Here is a 14053-nt window from a genome sequence, read left to right on the forward strand (position 1 = left end):
ACCGTTATTGAAGTATCCATTGGTAAAGAGTAATGGTAATGATCAATCAAATTACCACTGAAGGGAAGTGTTGGAAACTGTTGTAAGCCACCTTAAGTGTGAGTATTGTAGAACCGTTGAGGAAGCAAGCAAGGAGTAGTATAGCGGTGAAGCAACAACAAAACTGGAAAACAGCTCCGCACTGTAAAAAAAATTGTCCTCTGTGATCGCTGTACATTCTGTATAATGAATTTGGGAGGAGAAAATTAAACAACCACACAACTCATCTCAAGTGATAATTTCGTTTATTCGCATGCCCTGCATGCTTATCATGCGTTGATATTCCTACTATTCCAAAGATAAATTAAGATGTTGATAATATTGCAGCTAAAAGCGCTGAACAGCGGACGCGTCCAACGATCCACACGTGCAATAGTTTGAATAGCACTACACACAGTTCAATTTTGGGCTTCTTGGGGTTACCTAAAAGTAGCAATTTAGTAAAAAAAATGTGTACGTTTCCGCATTCGTCAACAACAGAGAGATTTAGAATTACCTAATAATCAAACCCGTGCGCACAAGGTCCTTCTCAATCTCGCCCTCTCACTAAACCGGAAGAAAACGATCAATGAAATTGACTTTTATTAGACTGTATCATAATTGTGTATATTTTGCGGCACATCCACTGTGCGTTATTAAGAAAACGTGACTCTGATTGGTTACATCATCGTTGACTATTCGCTGATAGTCAACGATTGCGCTGCTGTCCTTGAAAGAGGCGTTACGAAATACAGGTAAGTGTTGGAATAGCACGGAATGAACCAGAATGGTACCAGAATGCCGGCGTAATGAAAAGAAATGACACCTGAAAGACCCAAACTACCTAAAACACCTTTTTTCCCGGGGTCATTTTCAATTCGGTTCATTCTGGTATCCTTCGTTTCGTGTTTAGTCAGTGACGCCCTCCCTGAATGGTAATTTTCTTGAAGACACGACCTAAATACCGTTTTTTTCGATAGTAATCTTTTAAAATTATTTGGCTTTTTGCAATCTTTTATAATTGAACACTGGATTAGACTGCTTGCCAAAGACCCGTTTTTTATGGCTTCTTCTCGTCGATTTTTCGTTAATAGAAAACTTAGTTCAGTATGTTTATGTAATGCAACGTATGGTACGGTATCAGAAGTATCTCTAAAGCATTGAGACATCCTTTCGTGTAAAAGCTTGTCGTCATCTTGAAGTGAGCATGGCGGAGGTGAAGATTTGTTGCAGGACTTGTGGAAGATGTTTAGTGTCCATGCAGACGAATGCCCTTCCTGATGGCAGCTTTTTCACCAACCTTAAAAAAGAGTAAAGAAATTACTTGATTTGATGGAAAATTACCTCAGAGTAATTGTAGAAATTGAGCCATTCATATTAGGCGCAAATTGCCAAAGTCAACACTTAACTACTGATACAGAGTCTAAAACCTCAGGGAAGTCAAAATTGGACAATGGTTAAATACAGCCAATTCCACTTGTGACAAGTGACAACGTAAGTACTGATGTGATGTGCTAAATGATAAATACAAAGTAAGCGGAGGCAGAGAAAACTAAATAACCGTTGCAAATGAAAAAATAAGCGTAAAATAACTACATACTAAACCCTAACATGATCATAAAAAGTAGCCTTGAATAAACTGGCCGGCGTCGAGTGGTGTGATATCCATTAGGAGTGGCTTATAAAGGGTCTAATAATCGATCCCAATGGGAAACATCCCAAACAATGTAAACAATAACTAAAAGAAAGAGATAACAGGTCCGGCGTCAGATGTACCAACCTGTCTGCCTGGTTACCAAGTGAACCAATGAAGATAGCAAAAGCATTGACCCGTGCGTCTGACGTCAGCACCTTCCCGAAGGCCTCTGCAGGTATACCATATCGCTCTAGATTGGCATCACTCAACACAACAACAAAATAGTCATCAGCTTCCTGTTCTGTTATCCGTGAAATCGCCATGTCCGTGGCTTGCAAAGTGTGATCGCCACTCCAGCAGTACTGCGCATGCGCGTGCATCTGCTTCATTATATCGAGGCGTTCCTTGTTGTTTTTTGGCGGTGCATCATGGGAGACGAAAGGGATTTCCGGAGAATCTCCCGAATGGCCAACGATATCGTACTGCAAGAAAACATACGACATCATTTTCATTTCTACCGCAAACTAGTAGGCAACAAGTTGTAATTTCGGGGAAATGTCGACAAAGGAGCCAGTTAAACTAACAGAAGTTCCCTCTGGTTCTTTCAATAGCTGTTCAAGTTGACAAAAGTTGGATTTATAGGGGATTAAAGTGAAGCAAAAAGTTCAGGAAATTCTACTGTACAGTAACAAATAGAACTCTCTTTATTCAAACAGTTTCTTATTCCTTTGGCAATGTGGAGTGAACGCTAACACACGCGAGAGTTACCCTGAGCATCTGCGTTTCGCGCCGCCCCTGTCTTTTCCTCGTTCTAACTTGCAGCTAGTTTGTTCGAGGTAGAGAGAATAGAATGTGCAGTATGATAAAGGCGCATGGGGCATGACAAAGGGAAGTTACTCGGATCCGACTGTTTTCAAATATGAGGCACTACCTACAAACTTAAAATGCGTTGATGGTGAAGTGCATTTGGGAAGCTCATTCGGGGTCTTTAATTATTGTGCGTTCCAGAGTATATAGCTTCTATTTTGTTCATGGGGTATTGCATTTTGGTCTCCTTTAACATAAATCGTTTTTGTTTTGTTTTTTCAAATCATGATGATGATAAAAATCTGGTGCCCAAGGAGGTAATACTTATTCGTTGGCCACTTGCAGTCACGAAATCTTTGGAAAGGGAGGATTACGTGACATCAAGTACCTTAATTTTGTTGTCATACTGATGAAACGCTTCCATCACCAGACAGGCTGCTTCCATCACTCGCCCCAGTCTTCCATCTAAACTGTTAAAGCGGTACATGCTACCGCTGACATCAACCACAAACCGCAGGCGCTTGGGGAGGCGCTGAGGAGTTCCAAGCTTAAAACATGAAAAAGATATGTAATTATTACTGACACATTAATAAAGTTATTATTATTATTATTATTATTATTATTACTATTATTATTATTATTATTATTATTATTATTGTTATTATTATTATTATTATTATTATTATTATTGTTATTATTATTATCAGAAAAGTTAATATCGTTATTATCCAAAAATTAGCTAAAATAAAGTCAAGAAGCTATGAACTCAATTTTGATGTGTACGGCACGATAGTCATTTAGCAAAAAGAATGCAACTTGTTGTTTTAAAGGAAGGACGATTTAACCAAAACGAACGATTGATAGAAAATATAGTTAACACTTGAGATATAAAACGTCACGTCATACAGCCAAGGAGGACCTTAAAAAACCACAACAGCTTGCTATTCAACCTGATTATGAGAACAACACTATTCAGGCACTGCATTCGTGTAGGAGCGGCCTTCCATTTAGCAAAATGACAATTATTTGCAAGTGAATACGGAAGAACGATTTTCAAGACTTTGCAGCAAGCGTCGTTTTAAAACCAGGGAAAAAGTCATGTCGGGAATGATCAATCTATCTGCATCTAACAATTACGAGACAATAATTTCCTATCTTGTCTTGAGTGCTCTGCAGGTGTGGGAACTACTAAGATAAAAGTGTGAAGTGCATACTGCAACTAGACAATGTAAAAATAACTAGTTATTCAAAGAGGTGCAGACTTAAAGAGTTTTCTGTTTCGCAACGTTTTATGCCCGATGGCAGTGCATTCAATCCCTAATTGTCCGTGGGAAGTAACTGTATTGATATGTCTCTCCTGCAGTTCTGGGCTGCATGAGAGAGTTACTGTCTTACACCCTTACTGCTCGTTCAACAGACAGATTCTATTTGCAGTACCTCTGGGTCTTCTTCTCCTCGTTTCTTGTAGATCGCTCGTTCTCCCGTCAGTCCCTCGATCAATTTACCATCGTCGAGCTCGCCAGAGGTCTGGTTCCGAAGCCACACTCGCTCCTTTCCCCGCGCCTGTAAACTGTCCAGGATTACCCGCAGGGACTGGACCTGACGGCGAACACGTGAAGAGAAAGACTCGTACATTTCGGCGTCGTATTCACTCATCTGGATCTCACGCAACCTGACGTTGTAAAAGATAGGAAAATAAAGAATTTGGTTGAAGGAAAAGTAGGACGGAAACTACAACTATCTAATACCTAGACTGCAAGGAAGTGGCGATCTGCACCGTTTGCAACGTCTTACATGGTTGACCGACAAGACAAAAGAACAAGCAACAGAACAATGTTCCCAACCCTAAAAAACAATGCAGCTGCAGGTTATCAGGGTCCAGTAAAAATATCTAGTCTTTGAAGGGTGCAGGTCTACTGGGAAGTTTTGAACTTATACCTTCTGGAGTCAGGAGTCCATCAGGAGTCTCTACTTTTGATACATTAGGGATTGTTATTTCACCACATTCTTTAGTGGGTGGCAGTTGCTAATTTTGGGGTCGTTTCCTTGGGAAGTTTACTATAGTCTATAAGACAGTTCTTGCAACAAATCCCAACCTTTGTTTAAATGCACGCCGTCCCATTTCCCGCGCGGCACGTTTGACGTCATCGGGCACTGCGTCCTTCTCCTCATCAGACAACTGATGCACATCATGTCCCGCGTCCAGGCGATACGGGCCCCCTTTACCTCCAAGCCCCGCTGTATCTCTACCCCCGGTGCCTCCGGCCCAAGTGTTCCCTCCAACATGAGGGGCGTTGTCAGGGTCCACCTACAATACAATGAAAGTGTTAGCGTGGTGAGTTGTCAAGACAACTGCAATACTGAGAGTTTTTATTCTACATGGGAGGAGCCAGGGAAGGGACTACTCTCTTCATACGTTCCTCCTGAAATTAACCTTTTTCTCAGTAATTTTCTCGATTCGCGAGACGTTATCAGTACAGGGTGAAGTTTGCCTACCTGTATCAATTGGCATGTAGATTAACCGCTTTAGATTGAAACAATTGTAAGTTGTTCATTTTCCTAAAGTTGTATGTCACAGCCCTGTAGGGTCCCGTGACAAAGAGAGCAACTGATTTTACAGTCCACATTCACTTGTCAACGGTATTCAAAGTTATAGGGTAGATATCACATGTATATGAGACACAAACCGTACCAGTTTACAGCTGAGCAACAAAGCGAGTCATCTCACTCACTCCTCAAAGTCGTCTCACTCATTCTGTGCATTCACGGGTTACAAACGCAATAGTTTTAAAGCGGGTTTGAAATACAGTGTGAAAAATGACTTGAATATCTTCATCTAGCCGCAGTAAACAAATCTAAGAATCTACTAAAACTGACACATTTTAGTCTGAAATAGGGCAGGAAAATGGTAGATTTTTGGTGTACATTTTTTCTGTAAAAGGCGTTAGTATCCTTCTCACCTTGCCGTGTTTCGGACTGCTGACGTCTTCACCACTTTCTCTCGAGTAATTTACCTGAATTAGTGACATAAAAGCAAACTGTTAACTTTAAAACTACGCTACTTGTTCCAGGCTTAATCTGCAGCTGCACCAGCAATTTTTCTTTGCTTACGTAGGCCACTTGTTTTTTCAAAAACTGTCACTTTACCAACGTGCGGCAAAACTCGCATCCACAGAAAGCCACCCACAGGTTTTGTATCCATTTCGGAGCGAATGATTCAATGCCTCATTATACCTAGCTTGCAGAACAGGCATTCTTCCTCCGCGTCGAAGTCGCGGCGCGCAAGGAAAAACCTCTGGTATCCAAACTTGTACAGGTAATGTCTGCTAACAAATAGCTGTGCCGGCATATTTTAGTGCACAATAGCGATTATTGTCTCTTCATTTCACACTTATAAATATAAATAGTCGAACCTGTAGGGGCCCCTGATAGTCCTCGCCGATAAGTCCCTTCCACTTCTCCAATGAACTCACAAGATTTGATACTCCAGTCTCCCATAATCGCACGCGGCCGGCCACGTCAACAGTCACGATACCATCGTATGTTGTCGGCGCTATTACTAGAGGTTTTCCCGCCATACGCGCGTAAAGCGGCAGGTCGTGACGACCTGGTGGGAATGGAATGTAACGGACTGACCTGCAATCGGGAAGACATATATAAACGGGAAAATTCAAAATCGAGAATAAAAGCAACGAAAATAGATGTTTTGCAAGTACCCTTTTCTTCCCAAAACATTAAAGACTGAAAGACAAGAATGAGGCAGTTCAAGTTTTTTTCTTCTTCCTCAAAATATGGTCCATGTTGTGTGGTCCAAAAGTTTCATGAGTAGGTACCAGAAACACTATGGCAAAAGCTCATGAGAAGCGCTTTCCTGTGGTGCCATTTGTTTCTCAGTATATTCAACGTGATAATTTTTACAATGTCATGTTTATTGTCATTCTTAACAGGGAAAGACTTAAAGTTCTCAAACTCGTTAATAATGCATGAGGAGAAAACAAAGAAATCACTACCGTGAAGGAGGTTTGGAAATGTGATCTTAATTATCATAAAATTTCTCCAAGAATTATATTAAGAAGCTATATCAAATACTCGAAAGAGTGTTTCCTCCTATTTCCAAACACCTCGAAGTTGGTTAAAAAAAACTCGGCTGCGCCTCGTTTTTCCAACCTCGGTAGGTTGGAAATCGGAGGAAACACTCTTCCTCGTGTTTGATCTATTACACCAAACATAATACCATCTTTACGTATAAACTCGAACACAACACTTTCAAACAAATATAATCAGGATTTTTATGCCTACCTTCTTCCAACATCGGCCACCTCTAAGTATCCCAGTGGACTTTGCGACCTGAAATATCGAGGATCCTCGTCCTCAGACTCCTTGTCCTTTTCCGACATTTGGTCTTCCTTTGGTATGGTAGATCCTGGTACTAGACGGACAACTTGAGCCGTGCCAGGTAGACAAAGAGGAGGGACTGTGTCCTCGGAGATAAACTTGTCCAAAGGCGGAGCTACTTTACGCTCTGATTGTAAAATAAAAGCGACAAAATATAATCACTTGATCGGTAGAGCGAGAACGATAACAAACAAATGTGTTAATCAGCGAAACAAAGCTACATGTACTCACCTTTATGTCGATTTTTTTTCAATATTTTGCAAACCAAAATTTGGCATTTTCTATCATTATATGTAATACATTTAAGCAAATCTCTCTTTTCTTTTTTTGATATTTTTGTATGTAATGAGACTATTGAGACTATTTGTATGAGACTAATTTGTTAAATTTTAAATTATTGAAATAAAATGATTGATTGTATGTATATACTTTAATTATTGGTACATGTAAATAAGCATCCTTGAATAATTTCCCTAAATGCTTTTGTTATTTAGGTACTAGGTTTTTAGTTTGTTTCGTTAGTAGGTCCATACCAGCTTTTATAGTTGCCTCAACTGACCAAGTGTATCAAATAAAGTATGTATGAATGTTAAGTACACTGCACGCTAGTGTGAGATTGAAAGGATTAAATTACTTACATACCTGATTCCTCACTTTTGTTTTTCTTTTCTCTTTTAAACGAATAAAAGCTGACAGGAGACTTTTCAAGCAGTTGATCGGGTTGTGCTATAGCTACTGTCGCGTAATCCCCGGAGCCGACGAGTAATCGATTACTTCTAGATCGCTTCTCTTCTCCGACATTCAAAGGAAGAGCTTGAGGGGGTAAGCTCCGAGTTGATATCGATTTCCACTGTTCGTTTTCCTCTCCATCCAAGTTGTTGCTTGTGATTGGATGTAAAACGCACGGCACAGGGGCTTCTGGGTAAGGTTTGTTGAGTAGGTACTTCCTGTCGGTCCCAGTCTCACAGACGAGCCACAGGTCACGTGAGAAAGGGTGAAACTGTCCAATTATAAATGGCACAGTGATGTGTTGAGTTGTTCCGTCCACTAAATCCACCACGTCCATTTTATTGCTGTCTTCCTGGTAAACAATGACCCTATTTTCATGCGCAAATTCTGAGTTCATTATAAACTTTCCATTTTCAACTGAAAAGTGACGGGTCAGTTTTTCTTTGGTGTTGTCAACTAAGGACTTGAAATTCAGAGTCCGAAGCTCTTTTTTGGAAGGGTTCAACAGATATAACGAGTTTGAGTCCTGTTCGTGAATAAGCACCTGGCCTTGAAGGTCTCCTCCTAAAGCCGCCATTTTGAGCTTAGGAATGACGTAATGAGACCTGGGAAACAGGTCATACAGGTCCATACATAACACTGAATCCTGATTGGCCTGTTGTGAGTAGAGCGAGACAGGGTTAAATGCCAGGATGTGGATCCAGTCTCCTTTGTTACCTCCTAGGAAAAATAAACCAACATGTGTTACTTGAAACATTTCTTTATATGACTTCAAAAACTCATCAATAATTCGTAAGCCCATTGACCTATCAAATGGTCGATAAAACATCACGTGCAGTGGTTTTAAAACCCGATAAAACCTCCTCCTTATTAGTATGTGGTGTTTTTCTTCTTTGCTAATTTCCTACGTTCACAAAAGCATCATTGTTATGAACTCTCTTGACACACGCTTTTCCAGGAATGTTTTTGAAGGCGTTCAAAAAACTAGCAGCACGTGTTTTATCGGGTCTAAAAGCACTGGGATGCGCATTGTGGTTTTAAATCCCGACAAAACACTGCTGCTCGTGTTTTAACCATTACATAAATTATGAAATAAAAATGCTTTGTTATGATTAAACAGTTGGAAAGACCAAAACAAAAGTAATCAAATCTGGTCATAACATGCAAAAAAGTCAAATGCTGAACTAAAAAACGCAAGGAAACTGATCAAGAAAGCAGAAATGCGACCAAATGGTGAAAAAACCTGAATAAACGTCTAACTAATTGCACTGCGCACAAAACAAACAAACTGGGGTTCAAAGCCAAGCCAAATGATAACTCTTTACCAGGCCCAGCTGCAGCACTCATCACCACTCCTCCCTCGTGCATGGGTAGATCCCAGTGACCAACTTGTTCAGAGAAACCGTACGAACGATCATTAAAGCGTTCAATTTCTCTGGAAGTTACTGGAACAGTAGCTGGGCCCTGAATACAACAAAATAATTGCTATAACACACGGCGAAGATATTTATGGACGTTAAAACAGTAATTAAGAACAACACCAGGGTAAGGCTGGTAAAGGTTCCTTTGAAATCCACAAAAAAATTCCATCCTGTGTCTAAACACAACTGGAAACCGGAAAAATCAAAGGTGGACGAAATATGGACATGAAATAGACCTCAATGTTTCTTTTAAGTATCCAAGTTGATGTCCAGCTTTACAAGGTCTAACATGTCACTAGAAAGGCAACACCTACGTCTAAAATCATTTACAGTTTAGCTTCAAATTCAACAACAGTTACAGCACTCGTGATAACTGTTCCGTCAAAATGCCCCCCCCCCCCCCCCAAAAAAAAAAGGTTTTTAAATAAGCTACCAGGAAAGTGAGCTTCTACGTTTTCAACCGACGGTGCATTCCTTCGTTAAAGAAGCCACGAAGAACGACTCAAAACATTCCATTTTCATGACGTAGCAATGGATAACATCTCTGATTGGCTCCTATTTGAGTCAAACTCTCTTTCCATCTAATCAGAGGCTCTGATCAGGTCTAAGCCCACTACCTCTCAGAGCGAGGCACACAATACGTAATAGGGCATAACAACGCCCCTAGCCACAAAAACAATGGACGTGGTGGATATATTGTACCAGTGAAAACAGAGCTTACTGTCACCAGGATGGAACTTTCAAGTTTCTCCGACATTCTATTGTGTTTTTCTATAACTAACCCCAATCTTTAGTCTTCTTTCTTCAACTGGGCAGTTGATTCCTTCGTTGAACCCATTCTCATCACCAGGGATTTGCCAAGTGGAGACCAGGATTGGGGAGGGCAGAGGAAACCTGGACACAACACAGAAAGAACCGCAAGGCATGAACACATTGAGTAACGTTGGACCACTGGTTATAACGTGAGACATTGGAGAAAAAATGAATGAGTTCATCCAGGAGGTGGGGGGTCGATTTTTACGATGACGTTATTTTACTACAACTACGAAAATCCTCTTCGTTTTCCTTTCTTGTTTCAATTTTGTAACCCCATTGAGGTTTAGATAACAATATCACTAATTTGCAAGAGAAAACAACAAACTGAAGGATTCTGGTAGTTGTAGTAAATGACACCATCGTGACAATGGCCTACTGAAGGCAGTAGGAAATAGCTTCAGTTCTCTCCGTTAAAATCAGAATTCAATTTTGCAATTTATGTTTGAACTAATACCCCAAGTTTGAGCAAGAGAATTTTTAGGAGTAAAAGGGCTTAAAAAAAAAAACTCTGGTCGGTCAAGGCCTCCTTCATTCTATTCACTGATTAATCCCGGAAATATCGCTCCTCTGAATGGAATACATGACACAACTAAAGTTCACTTCTGGGTGTAGACACAAAAGAGGCATTGACAACAATCAGAGTTTTCTTTTTTTTATTATTTAAATATCTTTGCGTTTAAAATGACAATTCAAGGAAACATTAGAGAAAGCATTTCATAAGTACGACCTTTCTTACTTCAGTTTCCCTGTACTAAAACATGGCATGTTATTATTCAAGGCCACTATACACTATGAAACTGTTATAATGTTATTACAACGACAGTTTGGAAAGCGCTAAAATTATTTCTTTTCGTACGCAAACGAAGAAACCCTCCTAAAATTCAAAATTCAAAAATTCAAGGACTTTCAAACCTTAAGTGAACTTTTCTGGATTATAAAATTTGCGTATGAACCCTGAATAATTACTGACTGAAAGTAAAAACATAGTAACTTTCGAAATCATCACCGATTAACACACCTCATTTCATTCAGCAATTTGACTGGTATTTTTGTCTTACTTACCCTAGTTAAAGTATTTTACAGTCGTGTATATTTTAAACAATATTTTCCTCAAATAAAAATGAATGACCAATTTTATTTTTACAAACTGCAGCGCTTAGGGGATCAGTGTCGTTAACTTTTAAAAAAATTGCTTTGGAAACCTGTTCCTTTTATTACTGCGAATCATTCATCACTATTTTTTTCTGTCAAAGCATTTTCACCATTTTCACCAAATTTTTACTCCATACCAGGGGTTTCAATTTTTCTCTGGAAACTTTCTCCTCGTGACTTCTTGGAAGCAGTTCTCTCTTCTATAAAAGCGTCGTACTAAACTTCGGATGGTTGTGTACCAAGCCATGAGATTCTGACATAAAATTTGACTGAAAGACTGCTGTTTTATTTGACACCACATCTCCCCCTCCTAAAACTCAGGGTGCACCTGATCAGCGGATATATTTAAGGTCAATCTCTCTCCATTTTGTTATTTGTCTATTTTTCTTACTATGGTCATTATTTCAGTTTTCAATTCGTTTTTCTCTCCCATTCTTACTCTTTAGAAAGGTTGATATTCCTGGTGGAAGCACCCACAGGAATCCCATGCTTGTGGAGCACTTCCGTTACCACATCCCTTACTTCCGCGTGATATGAATCAAAGTCAAACACATTGCGGACCACATTGGCCAAGCCTTCATTGGGAAAAGCCTAGAAAAGATATCAAATATAGTATTAAAAAATAAAGGTTTTTAGCAATCCTCTTTAAAGTTTCTGTGAAAAATTCAGTAATCAAGAGAGAAATGGACAACGGCAAAGCGAGGTGAGTTGAGGTACATGGCGTATGACAGATGTATTTCCTCCGTCAGTGATACAGACATACTCGGAAAAAAAATCCGAGTTCTCCCAAGTCCCGAGTTCTGGTCTGCTTCGTGACATAACTGAGACGAGTACGAGTAGACATGAAATGAGAGTTACGTGACGAACTTGGCTCTAAGCACGTGACGTGATGTAATCAGTGACAAGAATACGTTCATCGACTTTTTCTCTGGGAGGAATAGAACTTCCCTTCCAGAGTGAAAACCAAGAGAAATGAAATCCATGGAAACTTTAACTTTTTAATCTTTTCACAAAGCCCCAAAGTCAAAGTGAGCAGGACTTTCCTGTCGTGCTGTTTATTATGCTGTACAACGTGGTTCTAACTTTTGAGCCTGTCGACGAAATTCTAAAGTGTGACCATTCAAATGAAAGCTACTGAGCAGTACTTTCCTGTGGTGTTGTTTACTATACTGTACACGGTGGTTCTACCCTTTGAGTCTGTGGATAACATCTTTAAGTGTGACCATTCAAATGAAAGCTACTGAGCAGTACTTTCCTGTGGTGCTGTTTATTATGCTGTGCAAGGTGGTTCTACCCTTTGAGTCTGTGGATAACATCCTTAAGTGTGACCATACAAATGAAAGCTACTGAGCAGTACTTTCCTGTGATATTGTTTATTATACTGTACAAGGTGGTTCTACCCTTTGAGTCTGTGGATAACATCCTTAAGTGTGACCATTCAAATGAAAGCTACTGAGCAGTACTTTCCTGTGGTGTTGTTTACTATACTGTACACGGTGGTTCTACCCTTTGAGTCTGTGGATAACATCTTTAAGTGTGACCATTCAAATGAAAGCTACTGAGCAGTACTTTCCTGTGGTGCTGTTTATTATGCTGTGCAAGGTGGTTCTACCCTTTGAGTCTGTGGATAACATCCTTAAGTGTGACCATACAAATGAAAGCTACTGAGCAGTACTTTCCTGTGATATTGTTTATTATACTGTACAAGGTGGTTCTACCCTTTGAGTCTGTGGATAACATCCTTAAGTGTGACCATTCAAATGAAAGCTACTGAGCAGTACTTTCCTGTGGTGCTATTTATTATACTGTACAAGGTGGTTCTAACTTTAGAGTCTGTGGATGATTGAAAGCTTTTGAGCAGTACCTTCATGTGGTGTTGTTTCTTTTCCAGTATTTCAGTGCAGTTTTAAACATGGGCCCTCTTACCTGTAAGTGCTTTACTACACTGACCACCTCCCTGGTGGAGTAAGGATAAGAGATCAAACCCTGATCAGCTCGGGATCTCAATTCACCAAACGCATTCACCAGTTTTTGTAGGAGCTCCTCTGGAACACTGGGACCGTACTGACGTAACATCGACTGAATGAAAGTGAAGGATACAGAAATACAGTGTTAGTGCAGTACAGGGGTGCTTACCATTTACATGGAAAACCCGGAAATTCCAGTTGGAAAATCAAATGGTACGCATCATTCCATTTGTAGTACTTCTGAAATTATGGGCTTCTGGTCAAAGTGATGTATTTTTATTACTCCTTTTGGGATTTACAGCTGATGGTAAGACAAGCTAAATCATTTCGTATTTATGCCGAAAATTTCCATCCGGGTGGTTTGCGTAAATGGTAAGCACCCCAGTACAAACACTTTAATCCGTTCTGTCTTACGGTGAACTACTGAACCACTGATTTATGAAATATGCGTCCCCTTTTTGTGTCGGTGTATGAAATCATCAAGTTTTCCAGCGGAACAGTTCCGCTTTCAATTTTCCCCAAATAAAAACCTCTCCGAATATTTTTCAAATTCCACTTGCTTACATTAGTTTTTCTAACCAAGATAAAAGTTACAGTGACTGAACTACAACAGGAAACAACTCTATTTGTTAGTTTTAGACCCCAAGTACCCATCTTAGTTAAGAAATATGAAGCATTTTCTGTTCACAGATGCACGCTCGCGAGAGGTTATTTACTTTATATGAAGGATGATAAAGCAAAGGATTTGGATGACAACAAAGATCAGGTTTACGATACAGTAACATCTGGTGAGGTATTCACTTAAGAAGGGGAGTAAGTGACTTACCATTTCGGACTCAAAGTCTGGATTATCCACCGCATGACAGCTGAATATGTCACCTGAGAGGAAGACGATAACTCGACGTCAAGTGTTTTTCAAATTTCAAGGTGAACGGATACTGACAAAGAACTAAAATGGTATCTTGAGTCAAGTTCCATTATGCTGTCCAACTTTTGAGTCTGTGGATGAAACCCTAACGTGTGACCATTCAAATGAAAGCTTCTGAGCAGTACTTTCCTGTGGTGCTGGTTTTTTTACGTTGTACAAGGTGGTTCTAACTTTTGAGTCTGTG

The 14053-nt window shown here is 39.9% G+C and overlaps 1 protein-coding gene across 1 annotated transcript in view; it reads right to left on the bottom strand.

Moving 5' to 3' along the window:
* Positions 1 to 267: 267 nt before the first annotated feature.
* LOC146449429 (von Willebrand factor A domain-containing protein 8-like) overlaps positions 268 to 14053 on the bottom strand; it is a 35641-nt gene continuing 21855 nt past the window's right edge. Inside the window, exons 26-39 of the mRNA XM_085101246.1 lie at positions 13768 to 13820; positions 12901 to 13053; positions 11414 to 11565; positions 9789 to 9900; positions 8911 to 9049; positions 7499 to 8305; positions 6761 to 6983; positions 5875 to 6097; positions 5422 to 5475; positions 4558 to 4769; positions 3899 to 4133; positions 2850 to 3008; positions 1799 to 2136; positions 268 to 1318 (exon numbers count right to left, since the gene is read on the bottom strand). Of these exons, the coding sequence (XP_084957372.1) occupies positions 1210 to 1318; positions 1799 to 2136; positions 2850 to 3008; positions 3899 to 4133; positions 4558 to 4769; positions 5422 to 5475; positions 5875 to 6097; positions 6761 to 6983; positions 7499 to 8305; positions 8911 to 9049; positions 9789 to 9900; positions 11414 to 11565; positions 12901 to 13053; positions 13768 to 13820 (2969 nt within the window). The 3' untranslated portion in view covers positions 268 to 1209. The remainder of the gene's footprint in view (positions 1319 to 1798; positions 2137 to 2849; positions 3009 to 3898; positions 4134 to 4557; positions 4770 to 5421; positions 5476 to 5874; positions 6098 to 6760; positions 6984 to 7498; positions 8306 to 8910; positions 9050 to 9788; positions 9901 to 11413; positions 11566 to 12900; positions 13054 to 13767; positions 13821 to 14053) is intronic.

This window comes from Pavona decussata, unplaced genomic scaffold (genome assembly GCF_977016875.1).
Source record: "Pavona decussata unplaced genomic scaffold, jaPavDecu1.1 SCAFFOLD_602, whole genome shotgun sequence".
Lineage (NCBI taxonomy): Eukaryota > Metazoa > Cnidaria > Anthozoa > Scleractinia > Agariciidae > Pavona > Pavona decussata.